Source organism: Equus quagga, chromosome 3 (genome assembly GCF_021613505.1).
Source record: "Equus quagga isolate Etosha38 chromosome 3, UCLA_HA_Equagga_1.0, whole genome shotgun sequence".
Taxonomy (NCBI): domain Eukaryota; kingdom Metazoa; phylum Chordata; class Mammalia; order Perissodactyla; family Equidae; genus Equus; species Equus quagga.
The window spans coordinates 69,487,740-69,506,842 of record NC_060269.1 but is presented as its reverse complement, the minus strand read 5'-3'; the positions used below and the strand labels follow the sequence as shown (position 1 = coordinate 69,506,842).

The window sequence follows — 19,103 nt, the reverse complement described above, 5'->3', positions numbered from 1 at the left end:
GGGCATAATTTTCCTTTCTCATAAGTAATTGTTATGAATTTACTTTAAAACTGGCATATATGTTCCCCAAAGCTGTAGCTGACTGATAGCTGTGCTGATGGAAAGATACAGTTTGGGCATTAACTATACAGTGTAATGTGATGGTTCCCTCTAATACTTCCTTTCTTATTTTTACTACTATACTATAGGAATTCTGAGGTAAAACTTTTTGAAACATCACTGTAACAAGGCTATTGAAGGGAGAAGATTTCTTGGTTTAAATGACAGAAGAGATCTGTCTTCTAGAGATCCTAATGTCTTTCTGAAAAGATCCCCTCTGGCATCTGCCCCCTCAAAGTGATGCAGATGTCTGTATTGGATTTTGTTTGATCAGGCCATTGACTTTATCCTGCCCCTGTTCATGATTGAAATCAGTTAAATGAGCACATATGCTATGTGGGACTCATTTTTCCTTAGAATGATAGATCCCCTAAAATCTGGAGGATCACATATAGCAAAACTGGTTACTTTTTCTTGAATCTGAGCACAGATTTCCAAGTGAAAAATCTTATGACTGAGTAACTCAGTAAAATTGAATTCTAAGACCTTTACCCCCCTCTTTTCACAGTCATCTTACTCCCAGTTACTGGCAGCTACTTGCCTTACAAAGCTTGTATCACGCACAAACAACCCTCTACCATTGGAACAACGGATAGATATTCGTAAGTAGAGAATTGTCTGTTCTCTCGTAAAGAAATTAGTTTGTCTAATGATTTGCTAGTAATAGTTAAGTTTATGTTGCTTGTTTGATAACATTTTAAAATTGCTAAGCCTATAGAATATCTAGAATCCGGTTTTTTCCAGAATTTTGGGCTTATGAAAGTCAAGAGGGTCCAATCTAATTGCTTCCAGATAAAGCCTGAGTCATTCCTTTTGTCTTCAGGAGGTTTCTTTCATTCAGTCTTTACTGTCACTAGGAACTTAAGAAAAACATTGTAAGGATTATTAATTCTGTGTAGACCATGTTAGTTAACTCTAGGAGTAGATTCAACGCCATACTTCAGAGTCTTCATTGTGATAAGTATAAAATTCTGAGTTGGAAAGCCTACTAATCTTGAATTCAAAGTCCTTTTTCTCAGTAGCGTGAGGAATTAAGGGAGTTTGGGGTAAATAGTCTAAATTTACCATGTCTTGGACAGTGGCACATTTAAAGACGTACACCCTTCCCTAGCAGAGCTTTCTACTATGTGGGGTATTTTTGTTTTATAGGGAACTATGTGCTCAACTACCTTGCCACTCGGCCAAAGTTGGCTACTTTTGTGACACAAGCACTTATTCAGTTATATGCCAGAATCACAAAACTGGGCTGGTTTGACTGTCAGAAGGATGACTATGTCTTCAGAAATGCAATCACAGACGTCACAAGGTTTTTACAGGTATGATGTACATATTTGAGGTAATAGGAGTGAGAGAAGCAACATATATATACTTATATACTGATCTACCTTTTAAAAATTACACAAAGTGGAATTATTTGGTACATTATCTTCCATCTTTTTTATCCTTACTGTGTCTTGGCTTTACATGTTTACATGCCAGCACATGAAACCCTGCTTTCCTTCTTTCTAATGCCTAGACTGTTGCAGTCTAAAATTCTGTAATGTCACCAATCCCTTGTAATAAAGGTGGGCATTTCGTTTGTTCCTGTACTTTAGATGGTAAATACTTCAGTGAACATCCTAGTATATAATCCTATCATACTTTGAATAAGTGTGTTTGTAGGTGAATTCCAGATCTTGGGATTATTCAGTCAAAAGGATGGGTGCATTTTTGGCTTTCAAGGATACTTCCAAATTACCCTCAAACAAAAATCCAACAATTAAAAAGAATTCCTGTTTCCCTGTACCTCCATCCTGGGAGCTCAGCTTTTTAATTTTTCTAATTTAATCAGTAAAAAGAATTGGCGTCTCAGCATCTGAGTAACACATGAGATGGAACAAATTTCCATATGTTAAATTCACTACTTATTTTTGTTTTTCTGTGAACTTCCTATTTATGTCTTGTGTCCTTTTTTATTGGCTTCTTTGCCTTTTTCTTATTGTTGTATATAGTCTCTTTATAAATTATTTTATGCATTCATTTGTCATTTATCTTAAATGTGATTTGCCAGTTTCTCCTTTTATCATGTATATAGTATAGTACTTATGGGTATTTTTAAAATACAAAAGGTTTCCATTGTGATGAAGTCGGATTTAGCAGCCTACCTTTATGGCAGTTAGGTTTTATGTCCTGCATAACAACGGCTTTTTAAACTGTAATTCCTTGCTACCTTCTCTAGGCAGTTTTTTTGCAGAGGGAGACTCACCCTCAGCTGACATCCACTGCCAGTCTTCCTCTTGTTCTATGTGAGCCACCACTATAGCATGGCTACTGACAGACGAGTAGTGTAGGTCCATGCCTGGGGAACCGAACCCGGGACCCCAAAGCAGAACGTGCCAAACTTAACCACCAGGCCACCAGGGCTGGCCCAAGACAGTTTTAATAGAGACATAGGATTCTGTCATTTTAAAAGCATGACTGCATTCCAGGGGCCAGCCCCATGGCATAGTGGTTAAGTTTGGCACACACTGCTTCAGTGGCCCAGGTTCACGGGTTTGGATCCTGGGTGCGGACCTCCACCACTCATCAGCCATGCTGTGGCAGTGACCCACATACAAAATAGAAGAAGATTGGCAGAGATGTTAGCTCAGGGCTAATCTTCCTCAAGCAAAATAAAGAGGAAGATTGGCAACAAATATTAGCTCGGGGCAAATCTTCCTCACAAAAAGGAAAAGTATGACTGCATTCCACGTGCTGAAATCATCCTGCACACACCAACTCTTTCTGCCTTACGTGTTTTTACCAGGATAGTGTTGAATACTGCATCATTGGCGTCACAATTTTATCTCAGCTAACCAATGAAATTAATCAAGTAAGTGCTACAGCCTTCCTCCTTGAAGTAAGTGCCATATTTTTTCTTAGTATTGGTGTTTTCTGCTGTGTGTGGGATGATCTTTTTTGGCAGTTGTGTGCTTTTGCGGTAAGTGATTAATGCTCTTTTGAAACAAAATAGTTCCATTGGGTTTTCCTCTGTAAGAGCAGTCTACCTGACTCTTATTGTCCTCATCCCCTTCTGTCTCCAGAATATTTTATCCTCCCATCTCAGCTTTCCTCACTGTTAACGTTCATTGTTAGAGATGAGAGCAGTGGTCATAAGTCAAAACTTTAAAGAAATAATTGCTTTGCCAGTGAAAGAGAATGAGTCCAAAAAAGGAATCATGAAAGTGGGACCAGCATCATTTATGTACCCCTTCTGCGTATATTAATATATGTTTATAATCACTAAAAAAATCAGTTTTCATTTGCTATTATGAAAGAGTTTGCTGGTGATCTTTTCAGAATGCATAAAGCATTCTACTAAATACCAAATAGTTTTTTAAATAGTGATCAATGTCACAGATTACTACAGAGGAAATACCAGTGGCTTTCTTTTGCTCTGGCTATTATTTTTTTCAGTCATTTACTTTGTATCCAGCTAAAATTTTATAATTATTCAACAGGCCAGTATTAATATTAGTTATAACATCTCACCCTTCAGTTATCAGCTGTTAATTACATTGGCATCACTGTTGCTATTGCTCGTATTTATGCAGACATTTTTATTAACCCTGAGAAATTTTAATTGTTGAGTTGCTACTATTTTAAATGAACTAGCTTATAGCCCATTAAAATCTGGATGCATATTGTGTTCTCTGTCACATGCAATCCCCACTGTGGTCAGTAGTTAGCAGAATAATAATGCGTATACTTTTGACTGATTGCTATGTGACAGGTACTGTTCTAAGCACTTTACTTATATTAACTAATTTTATTCTCACAATATTTCTGTGAGATAGGTACTGTGGTTATCACATTTTTCCAGATAAGAAAACTGAAGCACATAAAGGTTAAATAATTTGCCGAAGGTGTCACAGTTAGCAAGCAACAGTATCTGAATTCAGACCCACGTAGGGTGATTCAGTGCTTGTGCTCTTAACAACTGCCTTATTATTTAACCACCACTGCCTTCGGAGTAGGAGAGCATGTATTAAACTAAGTTCAGAGATTGTGAGGTTAATGTTCTCCCCTTTGAAGCTTGGCCCCACAACATACATCAATGTTGGTATGAAAAAAAAGCTTTTCAAAATTTTGCTTGTCATTCTTAAGAAAACAATAGAAATGTGTGTAACGTATTTAACATATAATTATTCTCTGTATTATGATCAACATAACAGATTATATGTAATATATGTAATCTAGCAATACCTTATTATCCAAGATATTTATGATAACACAGTGACACTGAAGCTAGAATTGGGGAATATTTTTAATTTCTGTATAACTTAATTTCCTGTTAGTTTTTAGGTTGTCAAATTTACATCAGGAAGTATATTTCTGTTAATATTTCTATTGAACTTAGAAGTAAAATCAAGGAGGGTCCATAACTTGGTTGTCTGTCAGAAATCTTGCTGCATTATTCTTTTCTTTAATGTGCCAGAAGCAAAGTGAGCTCCCTGTTAGATGAATTGGTTAGTATATAGAAGAAATTGAAGCTTTCAATAAGTGGTTAGACTAAAAATACCCTTAACGACCTTGAAATTCCTTTATTCCGCTTACTGAGTGCCTACTGTGTGTCAGGAATAGAGAGCATATTAAAGAAGTTAAAGACTTAGTCATTAACCACAAAAACCTTTAAAATTTGGCTGAAAAGACAAGAACAGAGGAATAAGTGAGAGACTGATACGACCATTTAATTGAGGTGCTCACTTCTGTGGTGTAGACTACATGTTGAAATGGGTTAGAGAAGGAAGAGAGTATTAATAGGCTGTTGTCACTTATCTTAAATTCATGGCTGTTGGCTCATGACCGTTTCAGGAATTCTGCAGTAACTTCAGCGCTGAGCCTGTTGTTTACCAAGACCTAAGCCGCGCTGATGTTTTTGAGGCTAGGCCTCAGTTCAGCATGATAATAGTTAGTGGCAATATCTGCCAACAGCTTTGTTAAATGTTACCTCCCTAAGTGCAGAGGAGATTAAAACTTTGTTAAAAAGAAGGAAAGATGCTCATTCCTCCTTCCATCTTCCCTCTGTAAGCTACAGAGATGTGATATTCTGGCTAGCTATTAGTAACTTATTGTCCTTTGCATCCTCTCACTGTATATGATTTAACATTAATTTAAATGTTAAAAATGTATTTTGTGTTTATGTTGCTTTTATTGGAAATCCTTCTTGTTTATTTGACGTCTCCATGAAATTTTTTTTTCTTTGCAATTAATTCTAAAACTTGCATTGATTTATTTTTCTGCACAGGCAGACACCACCCATCCTTTAACCAAGCACAGAAAAATAGCCTCTTCTTTCCGAGATTCATCGTTATTTGATATCTTCACACTTTCCTGTAATTTACTAAAACAGGTGAGATTGTAGGTTGAGTCTTGTTCCTAGTTCCTTTTGAAAGGATAAGAATGAGTGAACACTTGTTACATATCAGCTCTTAACTGACCCCATGAAAGTTTATGCACATCTTTAGTCATCATCCTTTTTCACATGATACCTGTATCCAGGATGTTGAAGAAACTTGGCAGACTGACCCCCAACATTAGAGAAAGGATTGTGATTTCCCTATTTCAGATCTGTTCCCCTAGGTAAAAAGCTAAGTGAACCACTTATCCCATGCTTCTATCTTAGAGGAATGTAGTTTACCACAAAGTTTGAGATTTTGTTGTTTACTTTTTTTATACCCACATAAAATCTTCCTATATGGAGTAAAAGCATGTGAGCTTTATGGTGTTTGGATTCTTCGAGTGCTCTGAAAGCAGGTTCAGACTCCATTGTTAGCATACTAAAACTAGGCTGGCTCCCGTGTCCCCTGCTGAGTTAAAAGCAGGAAATAAACAAGTAACATCTGTAAGGAAAAGTAGAATTTTTAACATCCACTTAGATTTCATAACCTGAAGGGGTAGACAGTATCACATAAGGAAATTACCTGTTTTAAAATAGAAAGTTGGTGTTTCAATTCATTTATTGATAGAATTGAACAACTCTAACCTATGAGTTCTACACATTTATAACAATCTTTGGATCCTTTGTCCCTATAAAAAGCTAAATGGGATTAGCCTCTGGCTTTTTGTTCATTTGGGGAGTTTTGGGTTTTTTATTCTTGTTCTTGTTCTCATTTTCCATTATGTCCCAATTTTAGTTTCAGAAGCAAGTTTGGATTCTTTCCGTTGTCCCAGTTAATGATGTCCATCTTTTTCCTCAGTTACCTAGTTTTACCTCAAATTCCTAAACAGTCCTCCGATGGGCAAGCTGCCTAGCCAAAGCTATTGTACCCCTTTCGAGGGGAAAGCGTTTGAGAAGACTGGAGACAGAATCTTCCTCGCTGATACTGTCAAAAACAGTTAGCCAGCCAGTCACTGAGGCCCTGGCTGATGTGAACTTTGAATCTGATAGTCACAGTAGCTACAGACCAGTATGGAACTGCAGGCAGGTACACTGCTCATGAAGAAATAAAATTCAAAGGTGGTTTTGTTTTAATTCTGGTTTGAAAGACTTTGTTGATGCTGGTGATAGTAATGTTGAAAAGAGGAAGGAAAGTAGGGCAGGGTGTAAACTTACTGAAACTCCTTCCCAGAGTTTAATCCTACCCCGTCTAGAAATAACTAGAATCTCACATGCAAGTGAAGTCACCACACATTCCATGTTGCTTCAGAATTCCCTGTAGCCACGATGTCTGCATGTAAAGTAAGTGTCAAAAGGGAGTTTCTTTTTTTTTTGAGGAAGATTAGCCCTGAGCTAACATCTGCTGCCGATCCTCCTCTTTTTGCTGAACAAGACTGGCCTTGAGCTAACATCATGCCCATCTTCCTCACTTTATATGTGGGATGCCTACCACAGCATAGCTTGCCAAGCGGTGCCATGTCTGCACCCAGGATCCAAACCAGCGAACCCCAGGCCTCAGAAGCAGAATGTGCGAACTTAACCGCTGTGCCACCAGGCCGGCCCCATGGGGAGTTTCTTTAAATACCAGCTTCATGTTTTTACAATAAATAGGTTTTGACAGTCAGTAAGGAGGTAGGATTTTTATAGTGCGTTAGGATGATAGAAGTGCAGCATCTTTGGAGGGGAACATCACTGCACTGTGCTGAAAGATAGCCCTCTTTCCAGTTAACAGCCTTCTCATGAGTCTTGGAGCGAGCTCAGAAGAGAGGAATGATTGTTTGGGACTCATTATGTGGTGATTTTTACAGGCTTCAGGAAAGAATCTAAACTTGAACGATGAAAGTCAGCATGGTTTGCTCATGCAACTGCTCAAACTCACTCATAACTGCCTAAACTTTGATTTCATCGGCACTTCTACTGATGAGTCCTCAGATGACCTGTGCACAGTGCAGATTCCCACGAGCTGGAGATCAGGTAACAGACCCGCACCATCTGAAACAGGCTGCTGCCCCGCTCTACACAGTGTCTGTAGAATGACTTAAAGAACTCCTGGCAGTCCCTTGCTTGCTGCAGGAGAAAATTGGGAATTTCAGCATCTGTCTTTATGAAGTGAGGGGGAAGTTGTTGGAGGAATCTTAGAGATCCCCCTAGTCTGGGAGAACTCTTTCAATTACTGGTTACTGACGGCGTGAATTTGACCTTCTTGTGTCAATCACCCAGAGACTTCACTGTCATGTTGTTCATTTGAGGTATTGTCTAGCTTTAAAACCAAAACCGAACAAAAGAATGTTTGCTTTTGTGTTCCTAAGGATAAAAATTCTTACTGTGACAGAGTTCTGATTGTCTTAAGTTCTCTGAGAATCAGAAGAATGCATGTCTCTTAGAGGAGCTGAAAACTAGTGCTTTAAAAAAAAGGAAAACAGAAAGCCCCTGTTAGCTTAACCACTTTCAGAGCAAACCAACCTTCTATAAGATAAGAAAGCAGAAAGATGTGCTCCCTAACGTGTAGTGCCGGGAGTGGTGTGCAGACGTGCTCAATATAAGTGCTCTGTTGTCTTTCTTTCAGCGTTCTTAGATTCTTCAACTCTGCAGCTGTTTTTTGACCTGTATCATTCCATCCCTCCTTCATTTTCACCTCTGGTGAGTCAGAACCACAGTTTCTAAAGCAAACCTATTTATACAATGTAACAATAGTGAACGAGCCTTAAGTTCATTTTGTTATACAAGATCATAGAAGTACAGTATAGAAATCCTAGGGTTATTTATCTAGCCTTTTGAGATTAAGCTTGTAGCTTTTAAAGCTTCTCCCAATAAAGTCTTAACTTAATTTATTTTTAATTATTTCTGCCTAATGACAAATTGCTGCAGATGCCAAGTTCTTTTGGTCTCATCTTGTATCTGACTTTATACTATACCTCAAATTGCCACAGGCTAGAATGTAGGAATTCACCGTATATTGTCTAGTTGAAGATTGTCCTGACTGAGAAAGTTTGTGAAAATCTCTCATTCTTATGTTACATAAGTGATAAATGGGAGCTGTAGTGGGAAGGCAAATTTGCATACTTATCCTGAATTATAGTTGAAAGCTTTTGGGAGTGGTGCATTTCCCCTTTAAAGCAATGATTAACCACCTTAAATCTCAAAATTCATTCAGGTCCTAAAAGACGTTGATTTAGTATTTCAGATTGTTGGTATAAAATACTGTTGTACAAAACATACAAAGAAAACACAGTAAAGTGATGGGTGTTTTGCATAGTGTTTCTGCAGTGGACTACTTTTCTGCTCATTGTAGTACTTTTCCAAATTAATGTGGACCTTTGCTTTTACAGAAACATAAATTCAGTGTTGTTTGTATCATTCAGTTTACTGCAGGAGAAAGGTTGTGCACTCAAGGGGGTAATTAATGAAAGGACTATTTGTAAAGATGTGGGCAAAATTAAGGGAATCCGACAAGGGTGTTGACGTACACCCCCTGGGGCTAGCAATCAGGGGAGCCTCACGGGGCAAGGGAAGGACACCCTGAAGCTGTGGCTGAGGGGAGAGCTGCACTGCAGAGGTAGAGAAACTCTGCCAACCATGGCCCAGGCTGGGCTGGAGAGGGGGCATGTCTTTCCTCCTGCTCTTCATCTCCTACTGGTACTTTCCAATGGTTGGAGCCAGCTAGAAGCAAGAAGGCAGGGGAGCTTGCCTCTTGTTAGTTGACAGAGGTCAGGCTCCCAGGGAACAGAGTAGGGTAGAGAAGGATAGAAAATAGACCTGGAGGGGCAAAGAGAATATGAATATCCAGCACAGTGCAGAAAGGGTAAAATGTGTTCAATATAAAAGCTGATTTTTCAGGGCACAGATCTGACTTAGTTATTTCATTATGACAGTACATAGCAAAGCCTGATTAGCCAAAAGGGCTTAATAAAACAGAAAAAAAGTAAATCTTAAGCTTTATTTAACCTATGAATTGCTTGATATTTTCTAGCCTTAAATATGTATCTTAAAAGAATCAAAGAAGCCGTGGAGTGGTCAAAGAATAATACCTAAGTGAATTTCCAAACTGAATTGAACTCGTTGTGAGCAACTTGGATCTACTGCTCTTTTCTTTGTTCTTTTAATGAAGCTGTTTCAGATACCCTAAACTGTACCCTCTTTGATCTTTCTGTATCATTGTAATGGTAGCAGGTGTTAAAGAAGAATTAGCCACACATGTAAAGAAGAATATTCCAGGAGGGGAAAGGGTTGTGAAAATAGCTGTACCATCTTTTTTTCTTTTTAATATCTCTTTTATTTTATTTTTTTGGTGACAAAGATTAGCCCTGAGCTAACCTCTGTGCCACTCTTCCTCTATTTTATATTCGGGTCACTGTCTCAGCATGGCTGACAAGCGGTGTATGTCCATGCCCAAGATGCAAACCCATCAGCCCTGGCTGCCGAAGTGGAGCGCAGGAACTTCACCACCTGGCCACGGGCCAGCCCCTGTACCATCTGATTAATCACTTGTGTTTGGGTTGCACCTGCTTTTAGGTATTATCCTGCTTAGTGCAGATTGCCTCCGTCAGAAGATCCCTGTTCAACAATGCAGAGAGGGCCAAGTTTCTCTCTCATCTTGTTGATGGCGTCAAACGAATACTGGAGAATCCACAGGTAAGATTTGAGAATTTATTTTCATTTGACTATATTTATATGACTGTGTGTGTGTGTGTGTGTGTGTGTGTGTGTGATTAGTGTATGTGTATCTGTTATGAGTCAGAAGGAAATACATCTAGAGGCCACACTTAGCAGAAATCCCAGAAAACAGTTCAGTCTGTCATGCTTCAAAAGATTTAAGTGAATGTATATTTGTAGGAAAATTCTTGAGAATGTTTGCCTAAAAGAGGAACTTGTATCCTTTAGGTTCAGGAATGCAGGAGTTGTGGGAAAGGATCACTTTGATACAGGAAAATAAGAATAGAGCTAGTCATTTTCCCCCATGAAATTAAGAATCTAAAGTTTGGTTTTTGTTTCCATTTTTTTGAATGTACTTTATTTACCTAAGTGTATAGGGCTGCTTTTAGGTGGGACGGTATGTATTTCTCATTCAAAAATTCATTCTAGGGGCCAGCCTGGTGGTGCTGTGGTTAAATTCACACACTCCACTTTGGTGGCCCAGGGTTCGCCAGTTCAGATCCCGGGCACATGCCTATGCACCACTTATTAAGCCATGCTGTGGCAGGCGTGCCACATGTAAAATAGAGGAAGATGGGCACGGATGTTAGCTCAGGGCCAGGCTTCCTCAGCAAAAAGAGGAGGATTGGCAACAGATGTTAGCTCAGGGTTAATCTTCCTCAAAAAAAATAGTCATTCTATAACTCGACTGCCCTTTTTGTCTTTTTCAGTCCCAGAGCTTTAGCCAACAGCTCCTTTTTTTAAAGTATCACTTCTCTGCTCTAGGATATATCATAAAATCAGTTCAATTTGAAATATACTCAATTCTGTCCTTCCTTTTTAAAGTTCATTTATTCATTCAACAAATTGTATGGAACGCCTTCCATGCACCAAGGATATGATGGTGAACAAAACAGTCTGCCCTCCTATGCTAATAGAGGAAGATATGTATAAGGCAACACTTAAATTTGCTGGTATAATATGCAAACAAATCAAAAGTGTTTGCTATAAGTATATAATATATAAGCATACTAATATAGAAATAAATTTATTATAGCAGTGATGATATAATATAGATATATGAAACATTTGTGTAACTTTGCCACTGTAGTTTAGTTGTGCTTAATGGTAAATTTGATAGGTATTCTCTTTCCTTTGATTGGTGGAAGGCAAACAGACCAGTCACACCTTAGACCGCACCTCTTCTCTGCTGGTAATCAGGTTTGCAACCTTAAGCAAATAGTGTGATCCTTCTGGACTTCTGTTTCAGACTCTTTCAGTTGAGGCTAATAATCCCATCTCACGGGATGATGATTATTATGAACAGGTGAGATGATAGATGGGCCCGTCTCTTTTAAAAGTGACTTTTAAAAAAATTGTTTTTAAACATTATGCAGATGTGTCATCCTGAATGATGACCTACAGCTCAGAAGTTAACGTAGACTCCCCCCTCTCCTCATCCCATCCCAGATGTCATTCTGGAAGTATAGTGAGTCACATTTTACATTTTATTTCCCTCCTGTGCTGTCGCCAGAGTTTATCAGACCCAAACAATTACCATGAGTTTTGCAGACTACTGGCCCGACTGAAGAGTAACTATCAACTGGGAGAATTAGTAAAGGTGGAAAACTACCCTGAGGTCATCCGATTAATAGCTAACTTCACAGTGACCAGCCTACAGGTTTGTCTTTGATTGCTTGTCTCTTTCTTCCTAAACATTGGAACCTCTTCTTTTGCTCATTGCTTTTAACCTTATAAGAATATTCTGGTTTTTTTCCTCTTGGCAAAGGTGAATATAAGTGTGGGTTAACCCTGCAGAGTAGTTACTATTGCAGCCTACTTTTTTGTATTTCAGAAGTGCAAGGAGTATGGTTAGAGGAACACATGGGAATTGCAAGGATAATATTTAGATTCGGGACAGAGAGAATCCACTCATAATCACCTCAGAAAAGGCAAGAGTGGAACAGAGAGCTATACAGAAGAGTAAAGAGAGACTTGTGCCCTCTTTTTCTTAGTCATGTAGTATAGGCCAGTGGTTCTCAAATTTTATGGCTTGCATCAGAATCGTCTGGAGAACTTGATGAGAAATACAGATGCTCAGGTCTTAACCCCATAATTTCTGGTTCATTAGGTCCAGGGTGGAGCCTTGGCGTCTCTATTTTTAACAAGTACTCCAGGTGATTCTCGTACATAATGTTTGAGAACAACTTTCACAAGGCTTTCCTTGTGAAAAGGTTTACACAACCAACGTAGAACAGCTCTTCTCATTCGATGCTTCATCTCTGAAATGCTAATAAACGCGTTAGACTACTTGCCAGACATAGAACAAAGCTCATAAAAGTTTTATCTTTTTTTTTTAAAAAAAGTCTTTTTTGTGTGTCAAGTGGCATGGGACTAATGTATTGTGTACAAAAATGAGAAATATGCCTCCTACTCTTTTGGTTTTCCTTAGCACTGGGAATTTGCCCCAAATAGTGTGCATTATCTCCTGAGCCTTTGGCAGCGGCTGGCAGCCTCTGTGCCCTATGTGAAAGCCACAGAGCCCCATATGCTGGAAACTTACACTCCTGAGGTCACGAAAGCCTACATCACATCCCGTTTGGAATCTGTGCACATCATACTGAGGTACGGAAACTGGGACAGCCTCCCTTGTTCCCCGACCTGTACCCTGATGTCAGACTTGCCAGAAATCAGACCCGACTGGCAAAAGCATACTTGATAGGAGTCTTACTGGAGCTAATACTGTTATTGGTCATTTTTTCATATCAGCAGAATAGCATATGAGAGCATAAAACGTATGAAAAAATAGTCTTTCCCTTTAACATCCTGTTCGTGTCTCCCTTTATTATTGTCTGTAGCAGTATCTTTGAATACAAAGTGTATCAGTATAATGTTTGTCCTTGCCACTGATTTTCTGTAAACATGCGGGAAACATTTGTAGGCTATAGATGATGAGAATTATAATGTGTAAGTTATAGCTGCTTATTGTGAACTCCTAAAGAAATAAGTGGATAAATAAGATTACACAATCTAGAGCTTACTAGAAGATGTAAGAATTGTAGGCAGCTGATCACTGATAACATTATATTCACACATGGTTTGTATCTATCTAGACTGTTAACTGGAGCAGAAACCTATAGCTAAGAAAAATGTCAGACCCTTTTAAAAATGACCCATATAAAATGAAATTATTCTTTATTTGGGGACCTTTCTTGTTTGGTGGGGTTTTTTTTGTTTAAACAATAAATATGTATTTTCTCACCATTCTGGCTGGAAGTCTAAGATCAGGGTGCTGTTGGGCTTGGTTTCTGGTGAGGCCTCTGTCCTTGGTTTGCAGACGGCCACCTCCTCACTGTGTCCTCACACAGCCTTTTCTCTGTGTGCATACAGAGAGGGATTTCTCTGTTGTTTCTTCTTATGAAGACGCCAGTCCTGTTGGATTAGGACCCCACCCTTACGACTTCATTTAACCTTTTTTTTATTATTATTGAGGTATAATTGACATGTCACATTAGTTTCACGTGTATAATATAATGATTTGGTATTTGTATATATTACAAAATCACAGTAGATCTAGTTAACATTTGTCACCGTATGTAGTTACAAAAATTTTTTTTTCTTGTACGAGAACTTTTAAGATCTACATGTATATTCTTTTATTGGCTGTTTCTGAGGCGAATTTACTTGGACTCTGAAGGTCTGGGGCTTTTTTAAGTCAGATTCTTAATTTGCTCAGTCAAGTGTGTTTGTCATAAGAGTTATAGTCTCAACTGTTTATGACCTGAATCATTTCGAAGTCTTGAGTATTTGTGAAGCCCACTGGAATTGTTCTATTAGCCGCATCGTTTCTGTTCCTGAGGATTCAGCTGGTTTCAGTGAGGCTGTGTTGGGGAACGATTGCATGTGTGGGCTCTGGGCCCAGAGAGGCAATTAATAGCTATGTACTCTTGAGCAAGGTTACTATGAGGATTAACTTACTCTGCCCTGGCCCAGTGTGTGGACCATGGTAAACACACAACTGTGAACTGCTAGTGTAGTGATGGTGCTGCTGCTGCTGGATTGTCATACTATGATGTAACAGTAGACAGAGAGCTTGTAATATGACAGGATTTTTAAATCCAGGAACCAGTAGGTAAGGCAAGACCTGGTATAGATCCACAGTGCCTCAACTGCAATTCTGAAATCCAAGATGTGAAGACTAAATTTTCTCATCAGTTTGGCACCAAAACTCATTGGGTGGCAAAACTTGACATGTGCTGATGCGAGACTACATATAGTCTTATTTTAAAACTCTGCTTAGTATGACTCCTGATAATATTTGTACATTTTGCTATAGGAATATTGTATTTGACATGCTGCAGAGCCCACTGAGGGTTCATATTACATGGTAGACGCATCACATTGCTTCCCTAAAATTTGAAGATTTCTGAATTCCAAAATGTATTGGGTCACAGTGGCCTCACACAAGGGACAGGATACTTCTAGTCCCAAAGTTTACTATAGTCAAGAGCAGGAGAGATGCTAAGAACCAAGACTACCTAGGGGTGAGAAACATGGGACTGAGAGGATCGAAGCAGACAAATGATAAAGGACTGGGGAATTCAGATTGAAAGATTGGAGACCAAAAAGCAGAATATACGTAGGGGAGGCTAATGCTAGGGTGAAGGCATCTGCCTTCCAACTTTTTTTATATTCCTTCCTTGATAAAAAGTAGTGTTGGGATGTGGGCATTTACAGTTGGAACTAGTGGCTAAATGAAGAATAAAGAGAGCTGCTGCAGTGGGGAAATGAGTAGGCATGTTTTAAGAGAGCTGCCTTCCTTCTTTCTTTGGGAGTAGAGATGGACTGGAGGACCCTCTGGAGGATACAGGTCTGGTCCAGCAGCAGTTGGACCAGCTGTCTACTATCGGGCGTTGTGAATACGAGAAGACATGTGCGCTCCTCGTGCAGCTGTTTGACCAGTCAGCCCAGTCCTATCAGGAGCTGCTGCAGAGCGCCAGTGCAAGCCCCATGGATATTGCAGTGCAGGAGGGTGAGTGGACAGTGAGCTGAGCCGGAAGGAAGTGCTGTCAGTGCCCTTTTACTCATTACCACCTCTTTTCCACCTTCCCCCTCAAAGGATTCTGCCTTCATCCATTACCTCCATGTACACAGAGTAGTATTTGTGAATAAATGCCACAGGGAACTAGAGAAGAGGAAGTGAAGTCCTGTCTGCAGTGGGTATATGTAACTTTAAGAAAGGTGTGCACTCTGAAAATAATGACCTCATCTGATAGGAGAACCTTGGTTATCTAATGAATTTCCCCCTTGGCATCACCCTACCAGAGCAGAGTAGTAGCTACACTCTGTAAGAAGAGTAGGACTTTATGTCTTCTCTATGGTGTTCCTAGGATTAAGGAAACTCATAGTAGGAAATGAACCTCAGAGCAAGGAATTTCCTCATGAAATTATTACTGGAGGTGACACTAATGGGTCTTCTTCCTGTTGCAGGAAGGCTGACATGGCTGGTTTACATCATTGGTGCAGTGATTGGTGGCCGTGTCTCTTTTGCCAGCACTGATGAGCAGGATGCTATGGATGGCGAGCTTGTCTGTCGGTAAGTGCTTCCACAGAGGCTTCCCATTTCACTCCTGTGACTCGCCCCACCCCCTTTTTGGTCCTTAGGCCATGGGAACTTGACATGCTTCTGTTACTGCTTTCCTCCCCATTTATAGAACATAATCTCATGAAACTGATTGCCCATGAAAATGAAGGACTGGTACAGGTCCAACTTCAAACCTTTTATAAGTACAGCAAGAATTCTGCCTACAGTCTTTACTAAAAAACCATTGCAGTGATGCAGCAAGGAAATGCTGGATACAGAATTAGGAAAACCAAAATGGGGAGTAGTTTTCAGTTCCGTTTAAGGACACTATCTCAGAGTTAATGAAATGTGGACTGCTTTACCATACCAGAGTAAGTCTGTTAGGAAACTGCGATTCTTCAAATATCCCCAAAGAAGGAATTACAGAGTTTCTACAGCCTTTCAGAACTCTCAACCATACACTTTTCTACCTAAGGGACGTCAGGTTATTTTGTATCTGTGTGAGTCTCATCTTACTAAAAATCTGTAAATGAGCATTTACTGGTTTCTAAGAATTTACCCAACATAGAAATAAAAGGGCAGGATTTTTTAATACCCTACAGCAGAGGTTCTCAAACCTTTACATCAGGATTATTTCCCCTGTTAAAAAGTAGCGAGAGCCTCCAAAGAGCTTCTGTTTTTGTGAGATATATCTATCTATTGGTATTTATCGTATTAGAAAGTAAAACTGAGAAATGTTTTAAATATTCATTTTTAAATCACAATAAGCCCATTACACGTCAACATAAATAATATATGTTTTTAAAGAACTAGTTTTCAAAAAATTAATGAGAAAAGTGGCTTTGTTTTAATGTCTGACATAGTAGAAGTCAGCTGGATTTTCATATCTGCTTCTGCGTTCAATCAGTCATGATATTACAGATTTTGTAGTCTCTAGAAAACTCCATCGTGAGAATGTGAGTGAAAGGACAGATAATATTTTTGGTTTTTTTGGTTTTGTGAGGAAGATTGGCCCTAAGCTAACATCTGTGTCAATCTTCCTCTAGTTTGTATGTGGGTCGCCACCTCAGCATGGCCGCCGACGAGTGGTATAGGTCCATGCCTGGGAACCAAACCCAGACTGCTGAAGTGGAGCCTGCCAAAGTTAACCACTAGGCTATGGGGCCGGCCCTGAAAATGATCTTTTGACCTTGCAGAGAACTGCTACCCTAAAGAGTTCTAAACTTTCAGATGCTCTTCTTAGAGATCAACTCATTTTAACATGATGCCTTAGAATTTATTAGCCCCAGACATTTCTGTCTGTAATTCTTATTCTGATTCTGAAAATCCCCATTTGTCTCTTTCCACCCAGTTGGTTTATCAGATGCCCATCTGCCCTTAGGTGCCTTAATCCTGACAGAAGTCTCCATAGCATTTTACATTGGCATTTTTTGAAGAGTTGAGCAAAGATTTAATGAGGAGGAAATCTAGTATCTTTTGGACTCTGCAGCCTGGTGTGATACTGTCTGTGTGTCATAATATAAATTAAGTTTAGGTAGTGTCTTGTATACTGGTTCTCCACTTAAGTGTTGCAGCGTGATAACTGAGCCTAACTCACTCATGATATGTCACAAATAGTTTGACACCTGTTCTCATGCTATCAAAATGTCAGATGACTCACTTGTAATAACATCATTCTTATTCATTCAGCATTCACTCACTTGCATTCCAATATGCTTTCTTTTGGAGGGGTGGGTGCAAGGAAAAGGGATGAAGTCACAGGTAGTATGTCTGTCTTGGTCCCTGGAAGCATCACCTGCCTATGAATGTCATTCTTCAGGTGTCTCCATTCCTTTCATGGCTATGTGAGAAAAAAGGTTGAGAACCACTGGTTTAGTTCCATTCTCCCTCATTGTATAGACAAGGAACTGGGACTCAGAAAATAAATTGCTTTATTCAAGGTCTCACAAAAGTTTCAAAGAAGAACTATTATTCCAGTACCACTGTTTTTTCCATTATTTTTAAGCCAATTATGAGTTCTGCCTCAGTCTACAGCCTCAGTAGATTCAAAATTTTAAATATCTAATTATCATTCTTATTTATTCCTTGGCTGTGGTTCCTGTGGGGCAGAAATGGAGAATTTTGTTCTGTCAGCAGAACTTAGAGCCTGCAGAGAATGCCTTTCAGATTTGATGAGTAAGGAGAGGAGACATACATGACTATTTCAGGGCAGGCTGGATTTGCTAGAGTGACCAGGACATCCTGCTCTTGAGAGAATCGTTGCTCTTCTTCCTCTAGGGTGCTCCAGCTGATGAACCTAACAGATTCTCGCTTGGCTCAAGCGGGTAACGAGAAGCTAGAATTGGCCATGCTGAGCTTTTTTGAACAGTTTCGGAAGATCTACATTGGGGACCAGGTGCAAAAATCCTCTAAGGTAACAGACTCTCAATTGGCTTCATTTAGTTCTCACTCACTGCTTGAGGGAAACGGCAGGTAACAGTTCAGATACAATCTCTGGATTTCACATATCAGCATAGTCCAAATGTCTCCTCTTAGTCTGTAGAATTTGGGGAGACTCATCAAAGAATTGGGTCCATTTTCGTAGTGCTACATATGCTTAACAAATGGCCAGTCAAAACATGTTAGTCTCCCCAGAATTGGCACTTCTCATCTCTGTACATAAATTGATGTTCAGAATAGCAGAAGGCTTTGACAGTCTTTGTGTTATTTCAGAGTTGAAGGGGACCAGTAAGATAGCTCAGCATCTATCTGGTGTTGAGTAATACTTAGAAACTAGCTCACCTCTTCAGTAAAGACTTTCTCAGCATTGTTGTTGATTTTCTTCCCATATCTTACCCCCTGAATGAGGACAAAAACAGTACTGGGATATGATTTTTCTAATCCATATTTTCCGGTTACTTTCTCATCCCTTAACACAACACCAGTTATATCGCCGACTCTCGGAAGTTCTGGGCTTGAATGATGAGACCATGGTCCTAAGTGTCTTCATAGGAAAAATGTAAGTGTTTTGGCTTGCCATCAGCAAGAGTCCCTTGCAATCCTGTTGCAACTGTAACATGTGATCTTGGCATTGTGCTGCCAGTGCCTTGGTATTCCAGCATTGATCGTTTGCGTCAGAAAATTGTGCATTTGAGTGTGTGACAAGCTGTGCTTAGAGATATGGCCCGGCCCCAGAGCATTCCAGGCTTGTATAGGCAAGGGTTTAATTTTGTTCATGTGGACTCTCATCTGTAGCCTCTGGAAGCACGGGTGAAACCCTGTCGTGGCATTAGGAAATGGACCTCCCTCCCCATTGATTGGAGCTCAGCCTCTCACCCAGTCACCTTGCTGCTAGGGATGCCCAGAGTGAGCATTCACTTCTGGTGCTGATTTCCACTAGGTGTGCCCCTC

At 39.6% G+C, this 19,103-nt stretch overlaps 1 protein-coding gene across 2 annotated transcripts in view; it reads left to right on the top strand.

Annotated features, from left to right (window-relative positions):
- XPO7 (exportin 7) overlaps positions 1 to 19,103 on the top strand; it is a 100,873-nt gene that overhangs the window by 65,824 nt on the left and 15,946 nt on the right. Inside the window, exons 3-15 of one of the 2 annotated variants that reach the window (XM_046656392.1) lie at positions 608 to 701; positions 1,249 to 1,415; positions 2,885 to 2,950; positions 5,366 to 5,470; positions 7,306 to 7,471; positions 8,064 to 8,137; positions 10,010 to 10,129; positions 11,664 to 11,810; positions 12,582 to 12,754; positions 14,968 to 15,161; positions 15,620 to 15,725; positions 17,991 to 18,126; positions 18,638 to 18,711. In XM_046656392.1, the coding sequence (XP_046512348.1) occupies positions 608 to 701; positions 1,249 to 1,415; positions 2,885 to 2,950; positions 5,366 to 5,470; positions 7,306 to 7,471; positions 8,064 to 8,137; positions 10,010 to 10,129; positions 11,664 to 11,810; positions 12,582 to 12,754; positions 14,968 to 15,161; positions 15,620 to 15,725; positions 17,991 to 18,126; positions 18,638 to 18,711 (1,622 nt within the window). Of the gene's footprint in view, positions 1 to 607; positions 702 to 1,248; positions 1,416 to 2,884; positions 2,978 to 5,365; positions 5,471 to 7,305; positions 7,472 to 8,063; positions 8,138 to 10,009; positions 10,130 to 11,663; positions 11,811 to 12,581; positions 12,755 to 14,967; positions 15,162 to 15,619; positions 15,726 to 17,990; positions 18,127 to 18,637; positions 18,712 to 19,103 lie in introns of both variants that reach the window. The other variant, XM_046656391.1, reaches the window with a different exon arrangement.